Raw genomic sequence first — 16,407 nt, 5'->3', positions numbered from 1 at the left:
TAAAAAATACCTGATATGTGAGTTTTGTTTAAACAAAACAAAAATCATATGTATTAAAAAAATACCTGATATGCGAGTTTTGTTTAGGTATGATTTTTCTTGAGATATGCAAAAGCACACATGAAAGTACTGTACAATGTCTTATGATGTCCTATGTTAAGAGGAATTGAATTCTCCATAAAGAACAATGGACAAACCATAGCCTTGGTTCTTTAAGTGCCCATCAAGTAATGCAATCATTATTTTGACACTCACTGGTTCATAGTTAATGCTTTTATTTTTAGTATACAACTACTTAAGGGACTTGATTGGCTACCTGAGTTTCTTAAATCAAATAACCAAAATGCTTACTTTCTTACCCTTATCTTCATTGAATTACATCTTTTCTGTAATGAATTACCTCTCTTCTGCATTGTGTTACTTGAGAACTGCACTTCTCTTGGCCAATCAGAACCAATACTTTTTTCAAGTGTATCACTGAATAAATCCCTAAAAGTTAATTATTTCACTCAAAAATTATCATACCTGTCCCTGATAAAGGCCAGCATCTTGTACAGTGTATTCCAAATTACTGAGAAGCTCATATGTACTGCTCATGTACTTGTTCCACACTCTTGTTTCAGCATCTTCTGGTATGTTAAATATTGTTTTCATTTCTGACACAAGATGACCTGTTCAGGAATGAATTAACTTCTTTTTTTAAGATACAGCAAACCTTACAAATTGTTGTGATTTCCTGGGCTAGATATGCATATTATTGACCAATGATAAGGTCAAGATGGCTTGATTATTGACCAAGTACTTTTTTAGCTTTATTTTTGTTAGACTGAAATGTTGTCCAAATAGGAGATGCAAGTATTTTTTCAGTGTATGTGTTTTCCACTCACTATGGAAATACTTGTTTTGATAACAATAAGAATTACAATTATTATAATAATAGTAATTTTAGTTTTAGTATCTTAATATAATTACAAGTATAATTATGAAAATTAAATTAGACTGAGCTATAGATGAGTTCTGAAAAATACTTTCCAGACAAAAGAAGCTTGGTCAATATCCGAAAGATATCACAAATCATTAAAGATGAAATACAAATAACTCTAGAGAATTTCCAAGTGAATCACATCACCAAACAAGTGATAGTTTTAATGGTTTTGACCACCTAAAGACTGTAAAGTCTGCCACTCTGGGTGGAAAAATAACTGTCAGTGAAGTCTTCCTCTTGTAACAAAATAGCAACCCAAAAAGGGTGAAAAATGTAAACCAAAAACCACAACTTCTTCTCCTTTTAGGATCAGAGTAGGCAAAGCAAATCTACAGCAGGCAAGGTAGGCTTATCTTGCCCACTTGTTTGCCAATTAGAGCCCAGGATTTTCCTCATCTTTCCCAGTCATCGAGCAGTCAAATAATATAAAGCAGTAATAAGAATTCAATAAAATCTCCACAAATTCACACAGTCAACCAAGTTCCTTCAATAAATTTCATACAAATCATTGATACTTTAAAAATACTTTTAAAAGCATTATGTTTTTTTGTTTGACAAAAATTAATTAAAGTAACCTTTGGGTGAGCTAGTTATTCAGCTCAAGTAAGAGAAGTGTATACTTAGATGACTATAATGTCAACTTACCAACTGTATCTGCCTTGCTGAACTGCCTCGTGACAAATGTTTGGGGATCTGAGTATTTGGAAAGTTTCAAAGCAGTGAGATATACTTCAACCTTACAGCTTTTGACAAACATTCCATGTTCCACAACTTTCCTGGACAGAGTTTGCTGGTCTGAAGTAATTCCATACCATGATACAAGTTTACACCACGAGTCTTTTGGTAGCAGGGTGTAATCAAGCTCATCGATAAGATGTTCTTTCAGAGTGCAACCATCAGCTACAAAGATGATTAATATACAGTATGGTAAAATTGTCACCAGTAAAAAAAATATGTACAGCAGTCTCAGAAAAGGAGACAGTTTCTGTTAGTTAAGTAATATCAATGATTTCCCAGAGCAGCCTGAATTACTCTTGAGAGATGACAAATAAAAGCTTTTGTTACAACTTGAACACAAGTGAAGTACTGGTAAAATTAAGGGTACTTCTATTTAAAAAGGAGGGGACCAAGTGGTTCTATGCATATGATTACAGAGGTCCAAAAAATAATTTTTGTGTCATTTTCAACCCAATTTTGATACAACCAAGGCAATGATTAAGCTCTTAAATTTCCATTTCTGAAAAGTAGTTAACTTAATTTGATCACATGCTCTCCATCATCAAGTAGTGAATTAAAGTTTTCCATTTGCCAAAATATTTCTGTTTTTCTAAGCACTACTTCTGAGCTATTCACAAAAAATTTGCAAGTTCACATTGCTTTTCTACAGGAAGAGAGCCAGTAACCAGCAGAATTCATCACGTACATACAGTATGTCGAGCAAAATCACTGCCTATTTCCTCTGAAATTAACAACATCATTATATACAGAAAAGATCAAACTTCTGTTAGCTGCCACTTTTGCAGTATTTTTTAATTTTATTTTAAAACATATTGGTATTTAGTCTTCTAGGCACAGAGATGGAAAAGAATTAATAAGCTGCAGACAAACAAGCAAAAGTATCTCTCCAAGGTGATAAGTGTTATTCATCTCACCAGGACATCATTACCAATTATTTTACGACTAAATTTGTGATGTGACTGGTATACAATAATTGGTGACCCAAGTTGCAATTATTGCCCTGTGACATAATACAGGAAACTCAAAACACAGGTCCAAACATTGGCATCAATGTTGACACATCATGTTTGCTGAGTCCTCTTTATGTGTAGAATAACACTCCTGTTTCTACCGTGCCCTAAATCAATGATAAGACCCCCCTTCCCCATTAATTTAAATGCTGCCTGTATGCAGGTTAAAGTTCATGGAATCATTATACAACATTGTTTTGTCCCTGATTGTCTGAACAACAAAGTGAAACATTTCCTTAAGATGAAGTTTCAAGAGAAGTCTGTGGTAATATTATTTTGTCTTCATGTTTACTTTAGACTGATTCAGCTTTAGTATGGGCACCACTCAATACACGGCAGTTAGTGTCTTTTATGTAGCCATCTATATATAAAAAACACCCAGTTGAGTTTCTGGGCTCAAAAACTTTTGATAACATGGTTTTTCAGGGGAAAATCTGTGGACAAACATATGCACTTGTGCACATTACACAAAATCTTGAAGGCCTGGCACAAACAAAAATTGAGCAGAAGATTGGCATTTTTTTGGCTTTTTGCAATTCACTGTTCATAGGATTTTAAATGAGATAAAAAGAACAAAACGTTGACACCTCATGTACAACTTGTTCATTTCATCATATTTCTCTTTTAAATTTGAACTGAAATTTGAATTTAAGATTCACAGAAATTCTGGTAATATCATAAAATATATCTTAGTGGCTCCCATTACTCTTACATCATGTTTATCAGTGATAAGGATAAAGTAATGAATAAACCAATGAAACCAGATGATATGTTACAAACTTCATTTTTCCTCCAAATATTAAGCTCTACAGGTTTGGTTTGGTTTTGTTTTGTCATTAAAGAATAATATGATGGTAAGAAATATGTCTCAGACAATTAGTGTCACAATTAATTGGAGGGCTCAGAGCAAGAACGACCCCTTGATTTTTCGGCCATTTTTGTAAGTGTTCAGAAGTAGTTGACAACTACTTCTGAAGACTTTCAAAAATGGCCGAAAAATCAAGGGGTCGTTCTTGCTCTGAGCCTTTCAATTGACACATTATGTTTGAAGAGTCCTACTAATGTGTGGAATAACACTCCTGTTTCTACCACTTTCTAAATCATTGACAGGACCTCACTCCCCAATTCAACGTTGCCTGTATGTAACAAAGTGATAGGCTAACTTAGCAAGGGTAAAAAGAGATAAAATTGAAGTCATAGGGGGTTGAAAAGGTCAATGTGTCAACAATTTTGTTGCTGATTGAAGGTTACAGTTTGCTCTAAATGTGATACATTTAAACAGTAAGGTATACAGGTTCCTATTTATCAAACATTTTATTAAACTCTAGAAACAGCAGCCACTAAAAGCAAGATACTAAAAGTCAAGGAAAAGCAGAGTTTAGAGTGCTTTTATACCAATTTATTTGTGACTGAAAAAATCCACCTATAAGACTAGAACAATAATTTAAAAATAAGTTTAATTTATGTCTCTAAATTTTTTGATTTATAAATAATTTATAAAAATAGTTTATAAATTATAGGGTATGAATTGAGTCCCTATATAAGAGGTGTTTTGTTCTCTTCCTTCCTACAAAAATAATGTACAACCAAACTCTATTCTCCTTTTTTGAAATACCAAGAAAACAAAAAGACATCATCAACACACATAAGACAAAGGTCAAACCCCTTAAAATATTGTTTCTTACCTTCAAAAAGACTTGAATTATCTATGGGACCAGGATTATTCAATTCTTGTCCAACTTCAAATTTATCCCATGAATCATACCCAGCAAACTTCTTCCACTGCTTAAACCAGTGACTATCAACAAGAAACCTACAAAAAAAATCAAGACAATTAAGCCTTGTGTGACCTGAAAAGGAGAAGCCTATTAAAAAGTGGTATTTGAAGGACTACTGGAAGGATCATCTCTCTGTTTTGAGCTGATTTTTGGCCAGTCAGTTTCAAACCAAGTTCTTTGCTACTGCATCAACTCCCATCATCAAAATGGTGCTCATTTTAAGCAAGTCATAATACTTGATAAGAATTTCAGATGGGCAATATACAATAATTCATTTTATAATACATATATATATATATATTATATATATATATATATGTATATACATATATATATATATATATTGTATACAATGCATTATGCACACTTCAATGATGGGGTTCTGCCAGAGAAACAACACTTAGACAGTAAGTTCTTATTCTTCTCTGTCCAATTCCTTTTTTTCAGTTTGCTTGAAAAAGTTGCTTGTGCTTAATATAGTTAATTTCAGGGAAGTCTGTTTTAGCCAGTGTACAAGCTGGAAATCCTCTTCTTCTTCCAGAGTTGATTGTTGATCATTGTACATTGTTGGCTGTAGTTCACATTTTTGATCTACAAAGTGCAGGCATCTTCTGCTAGCATGTGTGAAGCACGTTTGCCACTTGTGCATAATCGGAACTTACATAAATTTTACAGAAGAGGAGTGATCATTTGAAAGCTATAGAGAGTCATTTAGGTCAATGGACTGTAAACTGCTCTTGTTTACATTAACATTGTCTGCTTTTTTCTGATCCTTTTACATTCTAAGACAAGAGAACAAACCGAAATACTGCATTTTCGCATTAAAAGTAGACATCTAACCTGGATGCACTTTTTAAAACCATGTAGAAGCACAGTTGTAAATGAATGTTGCTTGGTGTTATGTTTATAAATACGAGAGGCATTACTCACTGCACTGCTATGGATATCCATAATTCGTTCACTGTGTGTTCTAAAGATCGTTCGCAGCTGAAGATACAGTTTTAAAACCCCAAAAAATGCAGACTAGTCACAGGTGTTAACTTCTACTCTCTTTTCACTATTGCACTAAGCATTCTGTCAAAGGTAACTTGCGAATCAAGTCTTCAAATTAGTGGGCTTATCTGTTCTTGAAAACTAGGAGTTGAAATTGAACAATTTTTTCTATTCTGGTCAAAGTAGTACTTACACCACTTTCACTTCCGTTTAGAGCTGCCGCAGAAACCATACGTTAATAAAAAACCATTTCCACTGAAACTTACCAGATATCACCTTTAACTAAAGGCTTATTCATAGCCTCTGCTATTTCCTTTTTCTGATTCTCTAAGTCTGGTGAAGACTCGATTGGATCACTGTTATCACCAACGCCGGCCATGTTGAAAGTGAAGTTATGCAAAGTCATGCCCAGTTCCAAAAAAATTCCTCAGTATTTGAATGAGTAGCGGGGGAGGGGGTTGGGAATAGCGAACAGAGAAGTTTGACACGATGGGACGCTCCTCTAAAGATAAACGAGATATTTACTATAGACTAGCAAAGGAAGATGGCTGGAGGGCTAGAAGTGCGTTTAAATTGTTACAACTCAACGATGATTTTGATCTGTTTAATGGTGTTAGTCGTGTCGTGGATTTGTGTGCGGCCCCGGGGAGCTGGAGTCAAGTACTAAGCAGAAAGTTGATCGACGAACGTTCAGAAAACAAAGGCAAAGTAAAAATTGTGGCCGTTGATCTACAAGCCATGGCTCCTCTTCCCGGAGTTATTCAGATACAGGGTGATATCACTAAAGTAAGACATGTCTAAGTTTTTGTCGTTGTTACTTTCACATTCAATATCTGAAACAATTACGCAAAATGACGTCATCAGAATTTTTTTCCCAAATATCCACTTCATGTCCAGTCTATACACTATGCAATTTAAAGTGCAAACAAGGTTTGAATTTTCTAATGTGCTTGTAGCATTGTTTCTCAGTAATATGGCTGCCAAGCAGCGCTACCATAGATCGTTTAAAACAAAGGAGACAACCATAGCAAGATTAAGTTCCATTAACAATAATGTTTGGCATTCAGCTCAGGTCTAGAGGAAAATGAATGTCTTGATTGAGGAAGAAAGCAAAAAGATTGAGAATCAGGAGATTTGCCCTCAGAAAAAAATCCTATAGAGTGAAAATTCTCACAAACAGTTGAATTTGGAATCAGAATTTGTTCTGTGGATTGTATTGTTTTTTGGTTACCCTTGGTTTTTGTGTATTTGACCTTGTTCTTAGCTTTTTAGATATATAGAAAGGATGCAAGGCTTTTCTAGCCTGTAGATTATACTGGCATGGTAAAGTTCTGCTTGAAGATAACTTTCTCAAACACAACCAAAGATAGCAAAAATTTAGATCCTATTTACATACAGTTCAGGTGATTGCTGGTCACATGCAGTGAGTTTTATTGGGGCACCCTTTAAGTAACTGGAATTTGCAGTTCAATAAACTAACATAAGATCAGCAAATAGCAAGAAGAAATAACATGGATTTCTGCATTTGTATATCCAAATTTACCTCACCTCAAGCACACTTCAAAGCAAGTCAAATAATCTGAAAGATTGAACTATGTTTATAACATCATGTTAACAACATAAGCTTGAAATCAAGTGTGGTTTTTCTTACAATGTGGTCACCTCAAGTGTGGATTGTGTGTTTTTATCAGAACACAAATGAAAAGTTCTTGTTGAATGAGACAAAAAGTCCATGGGTGAGGTAACAAATCCAATCTTACCAATGTGGCAACCAAAGTGTTGACCAACACCTCAGCTGACACACTACCCATGTGTTGACCAATCTGTTGACCATCATATCAGCTAACACCCTACTGACACACTACCCATGCATTGACCAATGTGTTGACAGATATAAGTCAATATAATTTTTTTTTGTCACAGAACAGGGTACAAAACATAAATACCATTCTTCCTGATGACTCTCCCTACAGTGTGACCAATTTTCTGCTGCCTCTTTTGGTTAATATAGGGGAAAAAGTATTGTTACAGTCAAGGCTTTAGGAAAATTTCTTAACTTTTTAACTGGCAGAGTATAACTTGGTATTATTTTGGCTTTACAACATGATTGTTTTCTGCAACTACAAATGATCTGTCTCTATATGAGTTATTAAAGTTGTTTCACCACTGACCACTCACAGTTAAGCCTATTTTCCTTTCCTGGCTCAATGCCCATGATGTAGTAACCCTTCTAATGTGTTGACCAATACATTGGTGGACACTCTACCGACACACTACTGATGTGTCAGCCAAGGTGTTGACCAACATACTATTGATGCTGAGTGGGAAGGAATAAAACGCAGGAAACACTGAGGTATCACCTGGTATCGAAGCTCAAATTTTGGGAAAAAAAGTTTCTCAGAGAAATTGAAGTGAACTCATGAGAAAGACTGATTCAAAGTTTTGATGTAACATTCAGTAAAGCCAGCGAATGATCATTTGACTCTTTATATTCAACAAAACAGAACTTGAAATTATGATATATGTTTTCCTCAATACTTTTGGGAAGTACATTTTCATTCAAGGTGTTCTTTTGACTGCAAACAAGCAATCAACAATCACGAAGCTTAGTAACTAGGCAATAGAGGAAGTTAAGTCGACACAAGGATTGCCTAATGATCTCACAGGAAAAAAGTGTGGCTTATACACAGGTGATTAAGGTGTATATATATTGTATATGTTCTTTAACAGCTGACCACTGGCTCTCTCAAATTTGTTTGCCTGTGGTTTTGGCTGGTTTTGCAGCTCTCCCAGTTGTCCCTCTAAGGCTTGGTTCCATTCTTCTCTCTCTCTGATGTCTTGCCTGTAGTTGACGATGCACATTTCTCTCTCTCTTACAAACTCAGTTATTTCTTCTGCACTTTTTGAGCTTGCTCTAAGAGCTGGCTTCTTTGTTTGAGGGCTTCAAATATACCCCTCAGATCCTGGTAGGCCTTGTTAAGTTGTTGGTTCTGCTGTAATTGCTCATTATAAGTGTCTTGTACTCAGACACTGGGGTTGAGTTGGACAAGTTTGTGTGGTTCAAGAACTTTTCAGGCTAGAAGTGGTCTTTTAGCTGCAGGGGGAGATCACGGAGCAGTTTCCTCTACAATAATGAATCACTTATTACAAAGAAATAGCTCCTTTAGGAGCTGCTAAACACCACAAAATAAGACTAATGAAGTCTACCTCTGTGTTCAATAGACTTTCTTAGTTTATAGCAGACACCTTTGAGACCATCATTTGGTTTTCACAAAACTTTGAGCCTTTTGTGACATAGCCTGCTAGAAATACATGTGAACCCACTTTAAGATTTTGCATCACTGAAATTAAATGATTTCTTAAGGGCCTACAACCAATTTTTTTTCTCTGGGTACCACAGAAAATATGGAACATGTTTACTGTAGGTACTTGTGACTAATCTAGTGGTTGATATATCGGTCTAGAGTCAGTTGATACTTGACTGATATCTTGGTTAACAGTCAATCAACTGTTGTTCTACAGTCTGTCGACAGTCAGTCAACAGTCGGTTGACAGTTGGCCGATAGTCAGTTGCTAGTCCGTCAATAATTAAGTCAATAGTCGATCAATATAGTGACCAACTACAGGTTGAGAGTCGGTCATATCTCTGTGGTGCATCGGTCAACTTTCGGTGATATATCAGTCAGCAGTTGGCGGTATATCGGTCTGCTGTCAGTGGTATATCGGTCTGCTGTCAGTGGTATATCGGTCAGCTGTTGGTTGAATATCAGTGTTGAGTATTGATCAGGTGTGTTAATTTAGCAGTCCAATGGCTTTCTTTTTAAGTGATGACATCATCATTTAATGCTTTCATGCGATGAGGGAAAATGTTTCAGTGTGAGTCTAGACTGTGAGTCTTTTGCTGGAGAATCTGTGGGGAAGAATGCAAAACAAGTTAGTGAGCGAGTGTTACTCTAGTATCTGACTGTGAACGGAGTGTCGACTATTGACCAGGGCCAATCAATTAGTGACCAATACTCAGTGAATTGTCAGCGAGGTATTGGTGAAATATTGGCAAAGTATCGGTGACCTAAAAGCCATATCAGCCGGCATACATATTGACCAATATATTGACCAACTGTCAACCAACTGTCTTAATTGGAAATATATCGATATTTCAGTCGATGTATCAGTCGAGAGTACCTACACTAAATATGATCCACAAATACCAGTGATAGAGGAAAATTTTGTGTTGGGATAACTTTTTAGATTTTTTTTCTTATTTGTAGGTTAGGTAAGGGTTTTAAATACTCTATGTAATACCGGTCTAAACTGAAAGGAAAGAGTTGACTGTATCTAACTCATTCAGCCTGCTCACTCTAGTGTTATAAATAGTGGATGATATTATTGTGGTAATGCACCACAAATGTGTGTTCATTTTTTCAGTGAAATATGGAAATTTCTCTATGAACTTACATGCAATATTCTTTGCATCTTTTTATTGATCTAGATATCAACTGCCCATGAGATAATTAGCTACTTTGAGGGAGAGGAAGCTGATTTGGTGATATGTGATGGGGCTCCAGATGTTACTGGTCTCCATGACATTGATGAATACATCCAAGGACAGCTCTTACTTGCTGCACTCAATATTACCAGTCATCTCCTAAAGCATGGGGGAGTTTTTGTGGCCAAAATTTTCAGAGGAAAAGATGTTGACATTCTGTACAGTCAATTGAAGGTGTTCTTCTCTACTGTGACTATATGTAAGCCACGGAGCAGTCGAAATTCAAGCATTGAATCTTTTGTTGTGTGTCAGAATTATTCTCCTCCCATTGGTTATGTGCCAATAATGTGCAATCCTCTCCTTGTTGACCCAAACCAGTTCAAAAGGTTGGTGCTTGTCAGTTTTTTTGTATATCTTAGCTACCTTTCCAAAAGTCCCAATCACATGTCTACTTTAAAATGGTCTTTGACAAACAAGTTTTCTGGACAATCAAACCCAAATTCTTGTGGTGAAATTATTAAAACTGAAACACAGTTTTAATGGAGTAAGGTGATTTTATTACATGTAAGTGATGAAAACGAGTTGGTGCTTTTAAACCAGACCTCTCCTTCAAACCCCTTTATAGCCTACAAAACTGTGACTGGGTGGCCATGAATGTTGCTGAAAATTGATTGTTGGAAACTGTGCTTAAAAGGCTAGTCACCAGTGGGCAACCAACTTGATGTATTGTCAATTATCAAAACCAGTGCTTGAGATATTAATAAATTTTAGTTCATATTATAAAAATAGTCAAGTGTGATTTCCAAGAAGTTATTTATTTATAATGAAAGTTTTTAACCTCCAGGGAAAATAATCAGGTTGGAGAACAAAGGTGTGATTCATATTAACCTGCTGGCAGGCACTGTCTTTGTCATTTAGGAGCCACCATATTTATGGTAGTTTCATCTTAAAGCAAATTTATGACCATGATTTTTCCAGTGCAAAGAAACTTCTTTAGAACTTCTCATTTTAATATTTCAGTAGCTACCTACAACAGAAAAAAGCGGAAATCTAACATTCTGGACATCAAAAATTTTACATCTGCTGTCTGGAAAGATTTTTTAAATTTTTAAATAACTATACAAAATGCTACTGAGCATCCTTGACTCATTCAAGTGCAACTGTTTTGAATTTACAGTCTTGAAGGAGTAAACAGGATTGTTGTTCCTTTCATGGCCTGTGGTGACCTTAGTGGTTATGATTCAGACCAAACATATCCACTCACAACTTCTACTGGAGGGAAAGAATATCAAACACTGTCACCCATCCAGGAACCAATAAATCCTCCTTACCAAACTGCATGTCTCCTGAGAAAAACCAACAGTCTAACTTCTTCTGACAGCACTGAACAAGTACAGAACAAAGATGTGTAAGATTTTTAATTCAGTCTACAGTATTTGATGCTCTTTTATAATTACAGTGTGTACATTATCACTTACTCTTAACTTTAAAAGAAAGTATAAAAAATAAAAACAGAGTTTGTAGAATTCCAGGAAAATTTGTTGCTTAAGCCAGAGGTTGCCCAAGATTGCACATTAAGCCTTTGTAAACATGCAAATATGTTATCATTGCACAAGGGACAAAATATAAGGATTTGTGTGGAAATAAATGGTTGCACTCTTAACTTAAAAATCCAAACTACAACGCGGTTTTTTACCTCGCCAAAGTGGCTCTTTCTATGCATCTTTTCTGCTCAGTATTAGTTCATCTTCTTTACCTTCTGTTGGATTTATCTTTTTAGATAAATTGGAAGGTCTTTTATGGCTCTATTCAACTATAGTTTCCTTAGAATCTTTTGAAAGTTAATGCTCTTTTGAAATTACATTATTGTGATTCAATAACAATATTTGTTCAGATTTACTTATTTAAAATAATGTGGAAGTGTATTTATTTGTTGATTTAACCAGCCTATTCATTTACGAAGGAAACTACTTACCGATGAAACCTGCAAAAGCCCGCCTAAAGGATCACCCATTCACTAAAGCCCACATGCACTCCCTTGAGTAATGTTGAGGACAATCACTCAACCAAGGACATTATCACCCGACATACCAGGAAGGCAGGAAAGGGGTGTGTATATTTTAAAACCCTCTCATAAACTTTTTTTAGCACCCGAAATCGCTCGTGAAAATGCAAGTGTTAATCTGACGGTGGATCAGTATTTGCGACCAAGTTTTTAATATCACCATCACTGGATTTTACAAAATGAGTTTGATTTTCTTCCGTGTAAAATAATAATAGAGACGAAAGCTTCAAGCTGGTTTTGTTCCGCTGATTTCATTTCGAGGGAAATATTCGGAGGGCAAAGATCGACCCAGACGAGGGTTACGGCGTGATAACTGCCCAGTGATTTTGCGTCACATGACGTGAAGAAGCCAATAAAAACGCGCTAAAATTAATAGGTGGGTTATAATACAAGATAATAGAATAAAGGAGGTAAGTTTCTAAAGAAACTGTGGTGCTGCGTCGGTGGGAGAGTATAGCAGGTAATTTAGTGTTAACAACTGAGTTGAAAACGCAAATTGGCCACCGTAAAGGGTAAAAAAGCTGACGTTTCGAGTGTTAGCCCTTCGTCAGAGCGATTGGAGGAATTGTGGGTTATGTTTGGGTTTATATGCAGAAAGTGGAGCTACGCTATTGGTGGGAATAGGGTGACGAGAAAACAGAAATAATTAGTTGAATGAAAAGCGCTCGTTGAGTCCGTCGGGATTAACGGTGCCGATTTGGAAGATAATTTTTGTTTTAGTGTTTTACAGCTTTTCGAACCGCCTAGATGTAAGGAAAGGCCGCAAACTGCCATATGCTGTTTTAGAATGATTACGGAGATTAAAGTGTCTAGCGACTGGTTTAGATGCGTCCTTGTCATTTCTTTCCACGTCGCGAAGGTGTTCTCGGAATCGGTCACCTAGTCGTCTTCCTGTTTCGCCAATGTATAACTTATTGCAATAATTGCAAATTATGCAGTAAATAACATTGGCGGAGGTACACGTGAAGTGATCAGTGATCTTATAATGGATCTCTTGGGTCCCGATATTTTCTGTACGTTATGAATGAAAGAACAAGTTTTGCATCGTGAGCGAGCGCATTTGAAAGTTCCAGATTGGTCATTAGTTTGAAGTGTACTTTTGACCAAAAGGTTGCCTATGTTTTTGTCACGTTTGAATGAAATAAGTGGGGGTTACGAAAAGATAGTGCTAGTCTCAGAATCGTTTTGGAGTAATTTAATTTTTTTAAGAATGGTAGACTTAACTGCGTGGTTGTGAAGGTGAAATGTAAGAGTAAATGGAATGCGGTCAGTGTTTTCCTTCTCAGCCGTTTGTAGTGCTGATTGTCGATCAATTTTGTTGGGCACGGTGGTGGCCCGCTTGAACGACAGAAACAGGATAGCCACGTCTATCAAACAACTGGCACATTGCCTCAGATTTTTCGGAAAAATCAGAGTCGTCACTACAAAAACGACGAAGTCTCAGAAACTGTGAAAAAGGTCTGGAGTTCTTGACGTGTGATGGATGTGAAGATGAGTACAACAGGTAACTATGTGAGTCTGTAGGTTTGTAGTAAACACTAGTACCTAAACCGTGGCCTTCAATTGGAATTTTGATGTCTAGAAAAGCCAAAGAAGTGTCGGAAATTTAAGGTAAATTTAAGAGCCGGTTGAAAAGAATTGACGGCGGTTATAAATTGAGTGATCTCTCTGGTAGAGGAGATAGCGCCGATGCAATCGTCAATGTAACGGCCGTAGAGTTAAGGTTTTGGGCCGTGGTATTGACTAAAAAGTTGATGTTCGATATAACCTCCGAAAAGATTGACGTAGCTGGGTCCCATTTGAGTATCCATGGCGACGCTATTTGTTTGTTTGTAGTAGTTACCACCGAATGAAAAGCAATTGAGTGTGAGTACTAGTTCGGCCAAACGAAGTAGTGTTTCGGAGATAGGTTCCTTAACAGTGCGATGATCGCAAAAATGTTTGAGGGCCCGGAGACCTTCGTCATTGGGAATGGCAGTATACAGAGATGTAATATCCATAGAGAATTTAAGTTTGTTTTGGCCAAGGAAACAAAAGTCACTAAAAAATTTCAAGTGTGTGTGGGCTGTTCTTCATGTAAGATGGCTAAGTTTTGACGATAGGTGCCATAATTTTGTCTGGAAATAAGTTCGGCAGGACAACTACAGGCAGAAACAATGGGTCGACCTGGGTTGTTAGGTTTGTGGATTTTAGGTAAAAAGTAAATACACGAAGTTCTAGGGGTGGTGATGGTGAGATTTTTAGTAGAGGTCGGCAATTCTTGTTTAGCTTAAGATCGTTACTCGTATTTTTGACAATGTTTTGGTCAATTAAAGTGAGATCTTTGTCGACTTTAGCATAAAAGGAGGTGTCAGAAAGTTGCCGCAAAGCTTCTTTTTGGTAGAGGTCGGCCCGCCAACAACAACTGCGCCTTTGTCAGCCGCTTTAATGATTATGTCTTTGCGTTTTTTCAGACTTTCTAGTGCCGGTAATGACTGGCATTATCTTTTCGCAACCTCCACTTATTTCATTCAAACGTGGCAAAAAAAATAGGCAACTTTTTGGTCAGAAGTTCATTTCAAACCAATGACCAATCTAAAACTTTAAAATGCGCTCGCTCACGATGCAAAACTTGTTCTTTCATTCATAACGTACAAAAACATCGGGACCCAAGAGATCCATTAAGATCACTGATCACTTCACGTGTACCTCCGCCAAAGTTATTTACTGCATAGCTTGTAATTATTGCAATAAGTGATGCATTGGCGAAACAGGAAGACGACTAGGTGACCGATTCCGAGAACACCTTCGCGACGTGGAAAGAAATGACAAGGACGCATCCAAACCAGTCGCTAGACACTTTAAGTAGGCGGTTCGGAAGCCGTAAAACAATAAAACAAAAATTTATCTTCCAAATCGGCACCCTTAATCCCCACGGACTCAACGAGCGCTTTTCATGCGATCGAAGCAATAACAAAAGTAGCGAATTACATTCCCCTCATTAAGGACCCAATCATTAAGTGCTTCCGACAAAAGCCTAAAATTAGGGGCTACAATGACAAGAAAGAATAGAAGCCATGGTGTTATGAAAGTTGGTGCGTTACTGTAAAGGAACACACATTAATAGGAATGATTTGGTAGTATGATCGTCCAGGTGAGTGTAGTCCTGAGAAGGACCGTTCTTGGTATTAGTGACTGAAGTTTCGACAACCAGAGTGAAAGTAATCATCAGAGTCACTTGCCTACGACTTGAGACACTTAGCTTCTCAAAAATACGTTTGCTTTCGCGCAAGTATGATGTAAATGAAGATGGTAACATTTTCCTTTTTTTCGTATTCTCAGTTACATCGAATGGTACGAAATTTGGCAACTTATGCCTTGTGATTTTTACCGCAAGAAATATTTGCGTCTTCTCGTGGACTGAAATGCTAGACCGAGCTATTATTATAATCGCCCAGTTTTCGAAACTGATTTTTGCTCGGAGTTGTATTTCCTCTAGTGCTCTCCGATCTCAAACGCAACAACACAAGTTTGATTACTACACTTCCTCTACACTACATATGCGAATAGCGGTTGGTCTGGATCAATTTAATATTCTTGGAAAATCACTCTGATCAACGCACTAGGGGATAATCCAATCCAAAGTGATCACATCGTAAGGATCTCAGGGTATCAAGGTATCTAGAAAGGAATTCAAAACACACCCTTATTCTGATTGATGGGAGTCCATGATAAGAGTCCTGAACCTTAACTCAGCGTAGCAGCATTAAGGCAGTGGCAGCGAGAAAAAGTGGTGGACAAGGTCCCTCCTCTTCTTTCCCTTACGACTTTCCCACTTCATCCCCGTCAAGAGGAAAAAGTGGTCCCATTATCTTCCCTTGATTCCTATTTATCTCCATTAAATTGAAACACGGCTGATGATCAGCCGACTTTCCAAGTTTCAGTAAGTTCAATTGCGCAAACAATCACTCCTAGACTGGATTATAATTATAAACTATGGCTTCCATATTACCTCCATAATGTACACCAAATATGAAGTGGTAAAGAAATGCCATCGCTCTCGCTATCTTGATAGACAATTCAGAGAATTCCCTTGTATACATTGCGCATCCTATTTGCGTATATTTTCCAGGCGTGGGTAGCGCGCACGTCATCAGAATGGTGGTTTTATAATGGCTGAAGCTCGCTAAGAGAGCTAATTTGCTTCAAAAACAAGCTCAGTGACCCCATTTTTGTATCAGGATTTTTAAAACAACTGTGTTCTTATCAAGCACGATAAACTTCTACTTGAGACCAAAGTTAATACTGTATTGAGACCACAGCTAATATTCCTAAGACAGTTACTAGAATACCATGTTGAAAATGTTATAGTC

General features: G+C 36.9%; 2 protein-coding genes across 3 annotated transcripts in view; one reads left to right on the top strand and one right to left on the bottom strand.

Moving 5' to 3' along the window:
• LOC131787716 (ubiquitin carboxyl-terminal hydrolase 4) overlaps window positions 1-5,893 on the bottom strand; it is a 39,131-nt gene extending 33,238 nt beyond the window's left edge. For both annotated transcript variants that reach the window (XM_059104802.2, XM_059104803.2), the window contains exons 1-4: window positions 5,771-5,893; window positions 4,419-4,546; window positions 1,631-1,885; window positions 526-671 (exon numbers count right to left, since the gene is read on the bottom strand). In XM_059104802.2, the coding sequence (XP_058960785.2) occupies window positions 526-671; window positions 1,631-1,885; window positions 4,419-4,546; window positions 5,771-5,883 (642 nt within the window). In that variant the 5' untranslated portion in view covers window positions 5,884-5,893. The remainder of the gene's footprint in view (window positions 1-525; window positions 672-1,630; window positions 1,886-4,418; window positions 4,547-5,770) is intronic.
• An 82-nt stretch (window positions 5,894-5,975) lies between these two features.
• LOC131787690 (tRNA (cytidine(32)/guanosine(34)-2'-O)-methyltransferase) lies at window positions 5,976-11,516 on the top strand. The gene is made up of 3 exons (XM_059104776.2): window positions 5,976-6,290; window positions 9,994-10,376; window positions 11,168-11,516. The coding sequence occupies exons 1-3, from the start codon at window positions 5,994-5,996 to the stop codon at window positions 11,400-11,402; spliced, it is 915 nt and encodes a 304-aa protein (XP_058960759.1). The 5' UTR covers window positions 5,976-5,993; the 3' UTR covers window positions 11,403-11,516.
• Window positions 11,517-16,407: the final 4,891 nt, after the last annotated feature.

The sequence above is a fragment of the Pocillopora verrucosa genome, chromosome 14, assembly GCF_036669915.1.
Source record: "Pocillopora verrucosa isolate sample1 chromosome 14, ASM3666991v2, whole genome shotgun sequence".
NCBI lineage: Eukaryota > Metazoa > Cnidaria > Anthozoa > Scleractinia > Pocilloporidae > Pocillopora > Pocillopora verrucosa.
Note: the sequence above shows the minus strand (reverse complement) of the source record. Positions and strands in the feature narration are given on the sequence as shown.